The 16,538-nt window shown below is 36.4% G+C and overlaps 1 protein-coding gene across 2 annotated transcripts; it reads right to left on the bottom strand.

Moving 5' to 3' along the window:
• Positions 1-1,252: 1,252 nt before the first annotated feature.
• On the bottom strand, positions 1,253-14,780 carry LOC309383185 (inter-alpha-trypsin inhibitor heavy chain H3-like). 2 transcript variants are annotated; one of them, XM_081935415.1, is made up of 14 exons: positions 14,626-14,764; positions 13,778-13,798; positions 12,890-13,056; positions 12,265-12,369; positions 11,913-12,075; positions 11,598-11,708; positions 7,231-7,356; positions 7,011-7,127; positions 6,005-6,173; positions 5,735-5,860; positions 4,846-5,027; positions 3,148-3,333; positions 2,040-2,179; positions 1,253-1,559 (listed from the first exon to the last, which is right to left on the bottom strand). In XM_081935415.1, the coding sequence occupies exons 1-14, from the start codon at positions 14,716-14,718 to the stop codon at positions 1,268-1,270; spliced, it is 1,998 nt and encodes a 665-aa protein (XP_081791541.1). In that variant the 5' UTR covers positions 14,719-14,764; the 3' UTR covers positions 1,253-1,267. The 2 variants fall into 2 exon arrangements, with proteins under 2 accessions (XP_081791541.1, XP_081791542.1); XM_081935416.1 differs by lacking the exon at positions 13,778-13,798 and having other exon boundaries at positions 14,626-14,780.
• Positions 14,781-16,538: the final 1,758 nt, after the last annotated feature.

Genomic DNA, 16,538 nt, shown 5'->3' with positions numbered 1-16,538 from the left:
TTGACTACAAAAAAATACAGTTGACTTATCTTAATAAGAATAGACTAGAGGGTGCACACAATGTCAATTACATGTCTCTAGGAAGCTATTTTTATTTTTTCTAAAAACTAATTCCAATAAACAGCTACTTCCTTTTAAAAGGGCTTGACCCAAAATCTTCTCTAAATACTCATATTATAAAATACAGTTTATACATAAAATCATTCCCTTCCCCTTCCTCCACTGATTCATGTCATGCAGTTATTTAGCAAAGCAGCAGCATCACGATTTTATTTCCTTTAATTTGATCTGATAGGGATGATACATTTCAGTTTGCAATTCTTTCATTTCAAGATGGGCTTCATGCTACTAAAGTAGAATAAAATATGGATTAAAATATAAGAATGAAGACGTGGCATAAAAGGGACACTTGGAAGCTTGCTTAAAGGGACAGGGAAATGTCATCAGCCTTCAACCACAACATGTTCCAGCAAATGTCCCTATGTCAAAAGTCCAAAACCACAAGGTTCAATTAAAGTTCATTAATAGCACGTAGTCCATACCTGTAACAAAAGGAGAAGTAAGACCCCCATCTCCTTATAAGGCTTTTTCCTCAAGGTAACCAATAAGAAATGAGTAAAGTGTTTCCGTGTTACACTGTCTTTGAGAATGTATAAGAATGCATGCATCAATAATAAAGATTGTTCAGAACTTGCAATGTTAGCCATGGGCTAGCTTTCTGAACCTGGCTGCCAAATAAACTCTTCCTGTATCCTGAGAAGTCTAAAGCCTGTCATTTTCTGCAAAACTACAACTTCCTTTGAGATGGACTTCAAATCCCAGAATTCCTGAGTCATCAAGGAAGTCCACAGATCTTAAAGTTGCCATAGCTGGTGCGCCTGGTTTTAATTTATGTTTCTTAATCTAAGCAACAGGTTGGGGAATTCTGGCATTTGAAATCCACACACTGAGAAACCTTATTGTAGTAAGAGATTGCTAAAAATTTCATTTCTACTGTTTGTTTGTTTGTTTGTTTAATTTTTAAACTGTATTTTTGAAAATATTAAAGTTAAATTTTAAAAAATAAAAACAAAAGATGACGAAAGCCACATTGTGAGTTTCTTCTCAAGTTCTTCTCCTTTGGGGAATAAATGTAATATCAACATGTATATAGAAAGGAGGTGGAGTCTGTGTTGCCATGCCATGATGCTGCTAACATCAATCAGATCCCCCTTTGGCCTATGTGCAGATGCTGCTGAAAAGCTCATACCACAAAATCCATGCTTTCCTATCCCGATCTAAGGGGAAAGCATACTAACTGTTGCTCCAGGATATTCTTGATTAGTTCAACTGTGACTATTTTGAATATTGCCCCGAAAACACTAACAGCCAGACAGATTAAAGTCCTAATGACAATATCTATACCTTCTGTGAATTTGTCAGCAACTGCTTCCTTTTCTTCATTGTCTTCTGGTTTTGTGACAACCATGGATGTTAATGGAGTCACAAACTTATATTTCAGCGACAACTCCAGAGCTTTAGCAGTAATATTTTTCTTTTCATCTCCCTGCGCTAAAGCACTAAAAGCAAGAACATTAGAGAAGCATTTAGAAACTGTTTTAACCATGATGATATTAATTATTCTGTATTCTTTCACCCTGTAATGCATAAAGATATTTTAAATTGTTCTAAATAATAAAATAAATTGGATATGAGACTCATGAACACTTTGGAAACAAAAGACTTGTCTCCTGAAAGAGGAAAGAGATAACTGGGACTTAAAACTAAACTTATCAAACTCTAATTGAAGTTAGAAGACCTGCAATAATTATCTTGAATTATCTGAAGCAATTTAACTTGGACCAAAAGATAAAACCAATTGCAGGCCAAACATAACGAATAGCTATTAGTCCATTCCAGGCATCATTGAATGAAACTCATGAGACTAATTTTCGCTAAAGTACAATTTTTTCTCAAGAAAGGGATGGAAAGTGATTGACTATCCTAGTCTTCATGGACAGCTCTGGAGTAACCACAAAGTTGAAAAAGTCCAACATTACCGTGCTTCTAGAAGTTGTTGAACGGTGAGATAAGACCATAATCTCTCAATATAGTCTCCAAATATGTACTGTTGCTCTTCGAAAGCTTTGGTTGTTTCCTCAACATCAGCTTGATCAGTATAAGTCACCTCATTTAGTGCCTAGACAAAAGAAAAGGATTGGATTTATAATTGCATGATAATTTTTAAGCACTACACTTTTATATAGGTGTTTATTTATGTACATTGAGCAACAGATGGCTGAACTCAGATACATCAAAAAATTTTCAGGCAGTCTTTAAAGGTTTCAATGAACCCCATGGGTTTCTAACACATTACAATTATTAACTGAGAAGATACCTTGTACTATCTTGCAAGTAACTTATATTTTGGTTTTAATATTTTTACTCTACATAAATTTGGTTTTATCTCCTGGTTTGAGCTGTCCAGAGTTTGGTACAAGCTGGGTTGCTGTATAATCGCTACATAATTATTTTTAATAATAAACAAATAAATACCCATTTTCCTCTCCTTGCCAAATCTAAAATTAAATCTTATACCAGCCTAGCCACTCAATGCATCTGATGAAGTGTGCTGCAACTCAGAAAAAGTTGTGTCTCTGAATAACATTGGTTAGGCAGAAAAGGTGCCATCAGTCTCCTAATATTTTGTGTTGAGTGGATGATGCTTTATTTGTCACCCAGGCTCAACATGCCCACATAGCTTTCAGCCATGTAAAACTAGCAATAATATTGATGTCTCACTGCCTGAAAATGCTTTGTTTCAGTCTTATGACAGATGAAGCTGATGTTTAAATGTGGATGGATGGAGATGTCTTGGCAGTTTAAATTCAGTTTGGCTAGGTACTAAGTGAAATAATTAGCCAATATAACAGTAATCTGGGAGCTCCCCTGTCTCTAAAGCAATATAAATAGAGACCATCTCCAAAATCAAAATTTTCAAGATAACTGAAGTTCTGACTAATATTGATAGAGACAGGTAAACTACCTGATTTTCCCTGGAGTATCTACAGAATTATGTTTATGGAACTGTGAATATTTTGTTTGTGTTGTAAAAACAGGAACCTTGCGGCTATATCTTGAGAATTGTTGGATTTCAAAGATACTTACCCCTTGAGCTTTTACTTCTGCTGTGATACTGTTCAGGTCATTGTCTGTAATTCGTCCAGCCACAACTATTTCAGAGCCATCATAATAATGTTTAAAACTGTTTTGAGTCAAATCTGAGATGGCATTTTCCTTATAGCCTAACTCCACTTCAGTAAGCAAAGGATTGGCTACTTCATCATAAAAACCCTGGAAACAAAATAGATTTTAAGGTTATAATAAACTGTAACATTAAAAGGGTATTTATTCTCAAAATCAAAATATTGGAAATGAGAGGTTGCTTTTTTGCCATGGTATTTTTATGTAATCTGAATCTAGACCACCCTGGAAAAGTACTCTAGAAATCAGAACTCTCATTGAAAGTCTCGAGTCTTTAAAAATTTTGTCCTTTTTTGGCATCTACAATTTTGTATAGATATGGAAAAGGGGGATTAACCATGTGAGTTTACATGTAGCAATAACATTAAACATGTGCAGTAAAAAAATAGTACTATTTTATTGTTCATGTTAATAAAACAGTTTCTGGGTGAGTTTTAATTCTTTTTAATCACAGAAAAAGGTGTAATTCTTTCCATTCACAATTTTTACTAATACAAAGCCTTTATGGAGATCTTTGCCTATTTTGCAGAACCATTGATTGCTAGGCAATCCCTTTTTAAAAAAATAAAAAATCTACTTTCAAAAATCATATATATTCCCTGATGTAAGCTCTCATGAGGTAAATTTTCCTAATGTGAGCAGCTTTTTCAAAGAAAAAAATTAACATTTTTAATAGGACACAGAGTTAAACAAACTACTTTTTCTAGCTTTTTTATTCAGCCTCTCACTTTTTATTAATTTTTACCAGGAAAATATGGTATGATATGGAATGAAAAAGCAATAGCACTTAGATTTATATACTTCTTCACAATGCTTTACAGGCCTACGCCTAAGCGGTTTACAGAGTCAGTATATTTCCCCTAACAATCTGAGTTCCCATTTTACCAATCTCAGAAGGATGGAAGGCTGAGTCAACCTTGAGCCATTGGGAATCGAACTGTCAAACTGCTAAATTTTGTCTTCTAATGTCATCTTGCCTAAGAATTGAGCCAAAAGCACACCTCTGAACAATGCAGAGCAGGATGCTAGCTGGCAGCAGATCTTGTATCAGTGAGAGGATATGGCACAAATTTCTAACTTTTGGTAGCCATGATAAAAAAAATGCTTCTTTTGTTGTATATGAATCAATATTGTTTTCTTTTTATGACCAGTAGTCCTTTAATTTAGAGCAGAGTCAGGATGTCTGGGTGGATTTGAGCATTTACTGGCTGGATGCCCTTCCTGATGCCTAAGTGGGGTTTGCAGCAGATATTTTTCTTTGGGCGAGAAACATTTGCCACTACCTCTAAACCTTCCAAGTGGGAGATGAGCATCTTCACTGCTAGACTACCATACTGCTCTGTTGGAGAATCAATACATCTTATGACCAACAGAAGCTGCTATCAAACTTCATTTGGAGTATAATTCCTGCAGTTTTCAAATGGCAAACATATGAAATTGGGATAAATGGGAAGAGAGGAGAACACATGTGTTTTTTTCTCATGTCTGAATCCCAGTAAGGGTAATGTTGTTACCATATCTTATACTCAGTGTCCTTTCTCTGCCACAGAAATATTTCATCATAAATATAAATATCAACCTTTCATATGCTTATTCTTCTACCTGTAGTTGTAAGGCTGCATCTGAGTCTTCATAGATCCGACGAGCCACACCATTGTTTTCTGTTGCTAGTCTCTCTAAAAATGCATAGTCAAGATTATAACCAAACCCAAGATTGTATATAGGATATTTTCCTTTAGTTGCATTCTTAGCATTTTCTTGAATTTGTCTAGGATTTGATACACCTGTACAGAAAGGATCACAAAACACAGTTAAATAATACAATGATCTGAAACATGTTTATGGGCAGAAAAAATCTGTAACTTTAATGCAAGGCTCTACAACTTCCTAACTTTCAGCTTCAAACTCTCTTCCTAATGGGTTGGAAGAGAGTGAAAAATGTGGTAATCCGATTCATTTTTCCTACCTCATTGTCTTTTCCAAGGGAAAAGCTGTTGCTGTTGTTTATTAGATGTATTGAATTATAGCCCCCCCCCTTCCCACCCCATTTCAAAATACTCTGAAACTGGTGATAGACAATCAATCAGCAGCAGCTTCAGAAGTTTAGCAGTCATTGGGAGCATTTCTGGGAGCTTCTCCCAGGACTCCTGTAATGCCTCTCACAATGAATATTAATTTTCAGCCTTTTGAAGTAGGAAGGGAGGTGCCAAGTAGCAAACAGACAAGTTCTTCATAGATACTGGAGGTAGAACTAGATGTATTTCTTCTGAAAGAAACCACTTGGAGGTCCATTATTCCAAATTGCCAGTAAATGCCTCCCACATCTCACAAAGCTGAGAAAAAGGTTTGGTTACTCTTGTGAAATGTAAGAACACAAATCATCTTCTTTCTAATCCTCTGTAACAGCACAAAGGTATAAAGATGACACATGATCCACAGGTTGTGGTATATAGTATGGAGAAGACTATGTGAAATCAAGGAGACTACTTACCTACATTAGGCGCCCCATCAGTTAGCATGATAACTAAAGAGGCACTTCTTTCAGGTACAGATTTTTGTTCATGAGCTTTATTCAGCATTTCAATGCCAGTCAGTAAACCATCATTAAGATTTGTTCCTACAATGTGAAAGCAAGGTTTCAATTTTTTTAGCATTTGAAAACTGAGATTCAAATATTTTCCATGGAGTTTTTTTTTAATATACCCATTTTATTTTAACCTTATTCTAATATATCAATTTAACCTTTTTTTTCTCTACTTACCTCCCAATTCATCTATTTGGCTAATAAATTCCTTTGATTGATTCACATTCTCTGGAGTAGCTTGAATTAAGTTATCTTTCCATTTTGAAACTGAAGTTTCAAACAGGATGATATTGAAGTGATCTTCTTCCTTTAAGTCTTCCACTATTTTTGTCAAGGCTTCCTTTGCCTAGAATTATTTTAAATAAGATATTTCAGGGACCTCTCAACTCTCAACAAAGGACTCTGCTCCATAATCCAATTTGGCTATTAGTTAGTTATATAAGTTATATAAGGCTATAAGTTAAGTTGTTTTATGGCAGCTCCTAAGTCCAGATCAGAGGTGGGTTCCTGCTGGTTTGGATCAGTTTGGCCGAGTAGGTAGTAACTTGGCCTGCCACGCCCCCCAAACCGGTTCTCCCGGCACCTATGGCACTGCCATCTTGTTTTGCAGAAGCATTTTTTTAGTACTGTGCATCTACGCTTAGTGCGCATCAAGCATGCAATTTTGAAGCTAAGTAAATATATGGCGTAAATTAGCAATCCCCAACCTTTTTGGCTTGGTGGCACGGCGCGAGTGGTGGGAGTGTGGGAAAACATGATGGTTTTGTGTGAGTGGCAGGTGCACACACATAAGTAAGCATAAGCATCTGCCACTCACGCAAATGGAGCTTCAAGCGCAAGCCAAGCGCCTGCCATTTATGTGAATAGAGCTTCATGCACATGTGTGCACTTGCCCGCCACTTGTGCAGCCCAGTTCCGAACAGGCCGTGGCCCAGGTTTTGGAGGACCCTGATCTAAATCAACACATATAAAAGAAGGCTTAGCTGAAAGTTAAGGTTGAAGAGGTACATTTCAATTACCTTACTAACTACTTTCAAAATTACAACAGTACATATTTTATTATATGAGTAAATCTTGCAAGGCAGAAATAACTTGGAGTAAAAGATTGTAGGACTTGATTTTATCTGCTGTACAATATACCATCCTTTTAGCAATATTACAAGAATTTGTGTTATTTACTTACTTGCCGAATTTTCTGTCCATACATGGAACCGCTGACATCGATTACAAAGGCAACATTCTTAGGTAAACGTTCAAGGATTTTTGGTGCAAAAAAGTGTACAAAGTATCCATTTACTACCTAAAAACATTGATAAAGATAGTATTCATTTGGGGTAGGGTTTTCTGTTTGGATTTGTTTTTGTGCTGTTATATTAGTTCAAGTGCCAAACAACTAGAGTTACCTGTAAATTATTAGGAGAATCTCGGTTCACATCATACTTGATGACAAAATCTCCTTGTAGCAGAGTAGTGGTACAATTGTCACAGGTTCGTTGTTGTTCAATAGTAGGACTGAATGATACATGGCCCTTAAAAAAGAAGAATTCTCCATCTTAGATTTCAGCAAATGAGGAAAGCATATTCTGTAGAAGTTTTGCTTTCATTTAGAGATCCAGGATAATGATCCATAATATTTCTCAGTACGTCTTCTGCAATTTACATTCAAAGATTACTTCCAAACAAGCATTATCAATTTAGAGGCCTATCTTGTCCTTTGTTCACTCTTTACAACTGTGAACTAGAGGCCTGCAACATTTACAATAAGCTTGTAAGTAGTGCATGAATATACTGATTACAACAACTAAAATCTTCAATACTTGAAGTAATAAACAGTTTATAACTAGTAGCTGTTGATTCCTTTATTATACATATAAAATTTCTAAGGAAGGAGGCTTTCTGAGTTTTTACTGTATATTTCAGACTATAAGATGCTCCGGACTATAAGACATACTGTACATTAGCTTTAGAGGAGAAAAACAAGAAAAAAAATCTGTCTCTTCCTCTGCCACCTGTTCGCTGTGGCCCATTTGTGGCAGCCCATTCACCGCCACACAACCCCATTTGCTGTGGCCCATTAACTGCCACCACAACCCGATTGCCATGGCCCTTTAGCCACCACTACGACCTGTTTGCCCTGGCTCGTTCGCTGCCACTGCAGCCCATTTGCCATCACCTGTTCATCACCAATCGCCGCAAATGGGTGGAGATAGGTGGCAATAAGTGGTGGCAGCAAAATCCCCACCACCTAGGACAGCTGACTGGCACCTCACCAACCCCCCTCCCTCCTGCTGCAATATTCGCTCTACAAGACACACAGACATTTCCACCCACTTTGGGGGGGAGTGTGTCTTATAGTCCAAAAAATATGGTATTTAGAAAGGGATGAGCCAGGAGTTTATTTTGAAATTCAGCTGTGGTATAATTTGAACTATTAAATATTGCAAGATCCAGCATTCCAACAAGGAATGCAAGAAAAGCTAGCAGTGAAAAATTGCATTTTTATCTCCTTTTCTTGTCTAAGAAGACTTACTCTGCATATCTTACTCTGCATTGCCTCTTACACTTATAAAGCCAGGATTCTTTATTTTATTTTCTTTCTTTCTTTCTTTCTTTCTTTCTTTCTTTCTTTCTTTCTTTCTTTCTTTCTTCATATTTGCATGACGATATTTATTACTTTTATCTCCTCCTTCTTCACTGATTTTATTCATTTTTTCCCATAAGGCTGGATGCACCATACCAGTTCTATGCTTAGGCATTGTTTATGTTCTGCAATAAAGAGTCTATTGGGTTTTTGTTCATAATAACTTCCAGCTTTCTTTTTAGAAAACCAAGCCAAAAAAGGAAGAGGGCTTTGACTGTCTGATTGTTGCCCATCATTTTGAAGCCACTGATTTCATCACTTCATATGATCCTGCACTGAGTACATACTGCTTATCCCCTCCCCTCTCCCAACAGTGTTGTATTGCCCAAGAGTAACTTATATGCAGGAACAAAGGAGTTTGTCAGTCTGCAAAGAGAGGCAGAAAGACCATGGGCAATCCAGCAAGGAGATCTGGCTCTATTGAGCTGCTAAATTACTGGAACTATAGAAAACTCTTCTTTCTAATAAAAAATACTGCTGTTGTGCTTCACATTCTGGAAGAACCAAGGCCAACAGAAATGGGAAAGAAGCAAGAAAACAGTCATGGGTCACCTTTCCATAATAGCAAGTGATCCCTTACTAGATTATATTGAAAAAAGAAAGCCTGTGGAGTAGACTTCAGAAATTATTCAGCACTGCAGCTTGGTTTCTCAAGGGTCTATGATGCTGCAGTAAACAATGTAACTACATTAGCTAATACAACCAATGACATAAACTTCTGAATGCATTATTTGTTCATAGGAATTCTTTTCAGGAACTTGGAAAGTTAAAATATAAGGGAAAGTTCTCATTACCTAATGTCCATCACTTTTCCAACGTATTGACTTACCGGTACCTTGTTAAAGTAAAAACAACATAGTTTGCAAGAGTGAGTAATGTATCTAGAAGAAAGCCTAAGACACTGCACACTTAACAGTGGGAGTAAAAACACAGGGAAGGAAGTTGAGAAGTAGTTGAGAGGACAGAGAATAAAACATGAAAAAATAGTTCCCAATATCCTATAACAAAACAATGTGGCAGAGAAGAAATCCAGAATCTAATGCAAATGAATAGAAGCATGATTCTCTATGCTATACTAACAAAGTAATATTGGGAAGAATTAATAATGTTTGCAACTTCCAGTACAATAACACCCATAAAAGACAAAAATGAATTTTGGCACAGGTAGTCCTCAACTTATGATCATAATTAAGCCCAACATTTATGTTGTTGTGTGAGACATTTGTTAATCGAGTTTTGCCTCATTTTATGACCTTTCTTGCAATAGTTGTTAAGTGAATCACTGCAGTTGCTAAATTAGTAACCCAGGGGTTAAGTAAATCTGGCTGCTCCATGGACTTTTCTTGTTAGAAGGTCACAGGGACACAGTAACGGTCATAAATATGAACCCGTTGCAAAGCATCTGAATTTTGATCCAATGATCATGGGGATGCTGCAAAGGTCATAACTGTGAAAAACAGTCATAAGTCACTTTTTTCAGTGTTGTTGTAACTTTGAACGGTCACTAAATGAACTGTTGTAGATCGAGGAATGCTAGTATAAGACCAAACTAATGTGAAGAATTGTAATCCAAGATGTATGCATATATTTAATACCTCATAAAACTATCCTCTTCACTTCTGCAATGTAATACTGTATCCTTAAGATATGAAGATATTAAATGGACAGAAGTGATACACAATTTCCTGCATTCTATTAAAATAAACAGGAAGGCATATTTTGAGGATGACAAGGAGTTATTCAAAATAATTGAATATTGAGATTTACCTAGAAATGACAAGAGGAGAAGCAATAGTGCAGCTTTCAAAGCAAGAAGAAATTATTGAACCTTTGTAATAAAGAAGAAATGGAAGTGATGCTATAAGGAGAAACAAAGGCCACTAGAGACCCCCCAACCATAGATAAGATACTCAACTCAACAAAGCAATGCCTTCAAAATGATTTCTCTTCTAGCCAGAGAGGAAGATATACTAGATTCTTCCAAAAGCAGCCACACTGGAGGGAGGACAAATAGCTACATGCTGGTAGAAAAGATATTGATTTTTTTCTTTACAAGAAAACACAAGCTTTCACAGAAGTACCAAAAGAAAGGAAGTTCTTTGGATACAAATTGGTCTTCGCAATTAGTGTGATGAAGAAGACAATACAGTGTCTATTTCTATAAGACGAGATAGGTTGCCAAAAGATACTTCCCAAAACATGGCAAAGATTATAATGGAATCTTTGTACCAGCAGTGAAACACACTTTCGTAATAATATTCTTCACTAGTTTAATTTAGCTTATTAACTGTCTCAATCTCAAAGAACTCAGAGCAGCTTCAAGAGGAATGTTGCTCACTACCTATAGGTAAAGACCACTTTCTTATATGAAGAAAGGCATATATATATATATATATGTAAAGGCCACTATGATATCAAATAACTTGAAAAAGGAAGACTTGTCCAAGTTACAGAAGAGTGTCCATGGACTCAAACAGGCAACTTGATCCTTGTCTAAATACCATATGCAAGAACAAGAAAGTGCCTTGGTTTTGTTGTTTCTCTATACAAACATTTTTTTAATGGGGCTTATTTATGCATTAAAATATTGCCGCATAAATATTGTCTATCATGTTTGGGAACTACTTTTACTTTTGTGAAGTATTCTCAAATAATTCTGTGCCCTCATCTTTGATTGTGGTTGCCCTGTGCCACGTCTCATTTAGAGCTCTCACTGGGACAAAATAACCTGTCAGCTGTGTTCCATGAAGCAAATAAATTATTTTAAGAAATATATTCAAGGGGTCATTCTTTCTTTTCTTTACTTCTGGATAGTGTAATAAGGCATGTCATCAATGTAATTTTTGCTTCTTGCTTGTGAATCTTCTATACTTAACTTACAACCAGGAGCTTCTTCTGTACTTACTGTAGGGGAAATCTCCAGGCAACATCATGACCAAGATCATGGCATGCTTTCAACTCTTTATAGTTAATCCTCAATTAACAATGGTAATTGTGACTGGGCTTCCCATTGCTAAACAAGGTGTTTAGCAATAAAAATCGTGGCAATCCCCATTGCCATCTCACCAGTCATCAGGCAAGAATTACCTGCATATGAATCACCCTTCAAGATTCTATTACCAGACATACCTTTTTTCCTGAAAAAGACTTTTTCACAATTGGTAGCAGTTCGTTGCTGAGGAATGTCCCTTCAACTTCAAGTTCACTGATGCCTTGAGGCTCAAAGATGTTTGCTTCAATCTGTAACATTGATTTAAAATTATGTTGACATTAGCAAGTGAGAAAAAAAATCAGGTAGACCAGTAATGTAAACTGTAAACAAAGCATTAAAAAAGAATTAAATTCATAGTTGTGTATACATTTGTTTCTAAATTGTTCTGAGCATCATTCATAAACTTTTCCAAAAACTACTACAAGATAAAGCGACAATACATATGATCGTACCTCAAATTTATTGACAAGCTGTTTTGGGTTTACTTTGATAAACACCTCGTATTTTCCAAACTTTCGCTTCAAGAGTTCTTCATAAGTCAATTGAAAAGTAACTTTGCTGGATGATGCAATGTTGACCGAAACACTGAATTTCTCTGTTTTTCTTCCAGCAGCCCTTCACATGTGAAACATAGGAAGATTCATGAAATTCAAGCAATGATCACATTTCCTCACGCTCGTATAGCCCACCATTTAATACTTTCGTTTGCACTTTGTTCATTTATTTAGCATCTGTTTATTGAATAAATACTTAGGACAGCAAATGAAATAAGGAAACAGATTCTGTTTGGCCTCACATACTTACTTCACAAGTCCTGCTGTCTGGCCCCTTGAAACTGCTTGTTGATACTGCTTTTGGGCAGCTTCTTTTTCCTTTATGATTCCAGGATAAGTGACACCATCAACTGTCCTATTGAAGGATACATCAGATATCTGAATATGTGTGCAGACAAGTTATTGTGGTTTTTTCCCCCTTCTATTCATCAAGTAAAGGAGATATTTGAGTGGTATAACAAAGAGACTGGAAAGAATGCTGCCTCTATAGGACTGAAAACATAATGAAGAAAGATGAAGGAAGACCTACTCTGGATATTTCAGAGCAGATTGGTAAAAACTCTACTCAGAGGGCAAGTCTATTTCAGAGGAGCTTATGTAAAAGGAGGCCACATTTTGGATGATCATTAAAAAGAATTAAGTTAAAAATGATGCTGTGATGGAATCAGTTATCTGGATTGGTAAGAACGGAGAGGTTATGAGAGGGGCCTTAGTTTTACATTTCCTATTTTGAGCACATAATTGGATCAGGTGGCTACAATGTCCTCTGTAACCCTGTGATTCATGGTAGTTAGTCTGTTGACAGTATCTGAGTGGCTTAATTATTGCTAGACTGATGTCCAAAGCAGATAAAAATAAGAAAATGATGTACATACAATGTAAAGTTTGTAATAAAGGCTGTTTTGGGAAGCTCCACATCAAACTGAGCTTCCTTGGACACATTGGCGCGATTCACAGCTCGACTAGTGATGACATTACGGGAAAACCTGGAAGTAACACTGCAGTCAATTTTCACCCAGTAGATTTCTATGGCGTGGGTGTGCTAGAGAATGAAAAAGTCACATGGTTATACAGAAATGTGCTGCTAATATATTAACTTTATTTTAAACACTTTTGTTTGATATAGCTCAAAGATCTTCCACAAATACTACGCTTCCTACATAGTATTTATTTTAATTCTAATTACATTTGCTTAATGTTTGATTTATTTACAAAGTGTTAATTAATTTAAAACAGCTCAATCATTTTCTTCTTCCATTTCTGTAATTTTTTTTAAAATGAAATCTAAAGGCCACGTCTAGAAAATTATATGTTGGGGGAAACTCTGGGTTAGATTTTTATCTCTGATCCTCACAGATTCTTGTATTGTGTTTTTAAGAAATGATTTCTTATAGGGGAGGAAAACAGGAACAAACTTCTAAAACATTTTACTTTATTTCCGTGAGGGAACACAAACAGATATTTGTTACCGCCTGAGTCCATGAATGAGGTAGTCTCCTTCATTAAAGTGTGTGATGAGGCCTTTGCACACTTGCACATGATGGGTACTTTGCAAGAGTGAATGAAATATGCCGTTTGCTCAGAATTCAACATTCCTGAACACAAGAGGACTGATTTCTGAAGAAATAAACACAACTTTGGAGCTGAGTAAATGATTTCTTTAAGCCCAGCAATGCAGATACATATGACTAAGAGAAAACATTTGTATTTCGTATGTGCCATCTAAACTTAATGATCAGCATTCTAAATGAAAGGTTACTTACCACATCAGTGGCACTTCTCTTCTACAAATAAAGAGTGAAAAAAGGATTAATAATTGCCAAACAACAGGTGCTGTATACTACCAAATATGCCGCATAGTAGTTTGCATGTTATTCCACATTTCTCTTCATTTTAAATGAGAGCATCACAATAAATGAGACCTTCCATAGAATGAAGTCTGAATAATCAGCATGCATAACCTTGGCTGGGTTGGTAAACCCGCACTATCTTACCAACCTATCTAGTTTAGAAATATTGATTACATTCACAGAAAATAATGAACCTCTGGGAAATATATAATAAATTACCATACTTAGTAAGATAAATGCCTAATAGAGTTTTTCACAATACAATTTTATCTAAGTTAGGTATAAACAAAGGTGTGGTGGATAGCTCTCTCATGTATGGTATGCAAGCATCCATTTCAAACACTTCACAATCACACATACATAGATGCAAGTACTCCTTGCTTTATCTGATTTATTCTTTCTTAATTCAGTGTCTTCCCTCAAAAAATTACTGAAGTGCACAGCATGATGTACGGCATATAGATCCAAAGAAGGCCAATTAAGTATGGGTCCAACACAACCCCCCTCAGGGTATGTCTCAGCAGCTCCTCAAAGAAGTCACAGGACTTGCTAACAGGAACAGTAAGGGACCATAGCCCCTTACTGGCTTCAAATCAAATCTTTGTTATGGTCATAGACCAGCATAACTTTCCCTGCTTCATTTCCAAATGCAGCACCTCTGAGCCAGGTAACATTTGTGGTTGCTATTTGTGGTTGCTATTCAAAGCTTTAAAAAAATTCTGAGGAAAAAAAGAAGCAACTTTATATATTTAGCTACATACCTCAAAGTTTCTGAGCGGGTTGATCAAAATATCTGAAGTTACAAGAGCAGGAATAAGGGCCAGTAAAATGTAATCTGGGATACCCTTCCCCATGTTGGAAGAAAAAGAAAAATGTCAATTTGGAAGGACCTTTATTTGTAGTGAACTTTGTAAGGAGTCAAAGAGTAACACTGAAGTAACTATGGCAAATATTTATCTTTGGAAAATGGTTGATGAAATTTATACATGAAAGTTAAAGAGTCCAAGGCCAGAAAATAACCTCTAATCTATCAAGCCCAGGTTTACCTGCTTTTCCCTATGTGGAACATCTTTAAAATTAAATCTCAAATTAGACTTCACATCTGTTTCACCAATCAGATCAGAAAACTTGAAAATTAGGACAGGTGTCTCGCCAACCTTTCTGGCTGGTGATTATTTGGAATTGAGTGCAGTATGTGTGAGCACTGTGGCTGCCTAGTGAACTGACAGGGATTGCTGGTCACCAAAGAAAAATTGTCAGATGATATCCAGAGACATGTCTACTGCTGCATTGAAGACTCTGGAAACAGGATGTGGTGGTGCCACCACAAGAGCCGTGGTGGCATAGTGGTTGGAACAGTACTGCAGACTACTTCTGCCGACTGCAATTCAGCAGTTCAATTTTAACTGGCTCAAGGTTGACTCAGCCTTCAGGCCTTCTGCGGTCAGTTAAATGAGGACCCAGATTGTTGGAGGCAATATGCTGACTGTAAACCGCTTAGAGAGGGCTGTAAAAGCACTATGAAGCGGTACATAAGTCTAAGTTCAATTGCTAAGTGCAGACCTTATACAGACTGGCAGTTCAGAGATGTTCTTGGAAACTTTATTGGTCCTTAGAGAGAATATGTCTGTTTTGGGTGAGAAATGCCTTTGGCTAAAATACAATATTAACAGAACCCTTTCCTTGAATGGAGATTTAACAGTGTATTAATGGTCCTAGAGTCACATTTATTTTAAGGTGTTATATTTTCTACTTGTAAAGGATTATGTGCTTTCCTTGGAAAGTGAAAAAAATTGGTTAGTGGAAAATGCTACAGCCAGAGTTCTGTCAAAGGTTGAGATATCACTTCTATTATCAGGCTACCTTACCATCACTTTTTATGAAGTTCCAAGTTTATTTGCTTTTTGCATCCCTCTCTACCTCTCTCATGCATGTTGCTTTTGCAGGTGGGAGGGTTTTTATTTTAAACAACTCATGTGGTAGTTTTCATAGTGTTTGTTCAAAACAGCCCCACATGGTTGATCTTTAGATTTCTTTCATTTACAGTAATATCCTTTTTTTAAAAAGATTAAACCTTCTTTTTGTTTCTGCAGTATGTTATCAAAGGGCTGAACCTTAAACATGCCTCAAGCCGTGAGAGAAAAACAGCAGAGCAGGAAGCCCAGCTATTGTCACAACTGAAGCTTCCAAACATAGTCACCTATAGAGAGTCCTGGGAAGGAGATGATGGCTTGCTGTACATTGTCATGGGCTTCTGTGAAGGAGGGGACTTACATCATAACCTGAAAGAGCAGAAAGGACAACTTCTTCCTGAGTCTCAAGTGGTGGAGCGGCTTGTTCAGATTGCTATGGCATCTCACTTCCCTTTACTAGACATATAACTGAATTTTAGCATCAATGTATTTTTGTTGTTTTATAATTTTCTAATGTGTTCTAGGAAGCCTATTGCTAATTTCCATGGATCTTTGTAATGAGCATAGAAAATAATATAGTGTTCTTGATATTCTTTTGATTATCTTATTAGTATCTATGGAAAGCTGTGATTGGTAATACTGGCTATGCAGTTTGGCAGATTTATTTAATATGTCAGAGTGCGCACTGGGTGAATATGTGAGATAACCAGGACAGGAGCAATAACATCAAACAGAAGTTTGATTTCAATCAATCAATCAGC

This window comes from Natrix helvetica, assembly GCF_964273705.1.
Source record: "Natrix helvetica genome assembly, chromosome: 1".
NCBI classification, from domain to species: Eukaryota; Metazoa; Chordata; class Lepidosauria; order Squamata; family Natricidae; genus Natrix; species Natrix helvetica.
Note: the sequence above shows the minus strand (reverse complement) of the source record. Positions and strands in the feature narration are given on the sequence as shown.

Coding starts and splice junctions, on each gene's coding strand:
- LOC309383185 (XM_081935415.1), bottom strand. CDS start 14,718: ATGGGGAAGGGTATCCCAGATTACATTTTACTGGCCCTTATTCCTGCT. Junction 12,370..12,889: donor TTTATTACAAACTTTACATT/GTATGTACATCA, acceptor ATCCTTCAATAG/GACAGTTGATGGTGTCACTT. Junction 5,028..5,734: donor TGATGGGGCGCCTAATGTAG/GTAAGTAGTCTC, acceptor CTTTCTGTACAG/GTGTATCAAATCCTAGACAA.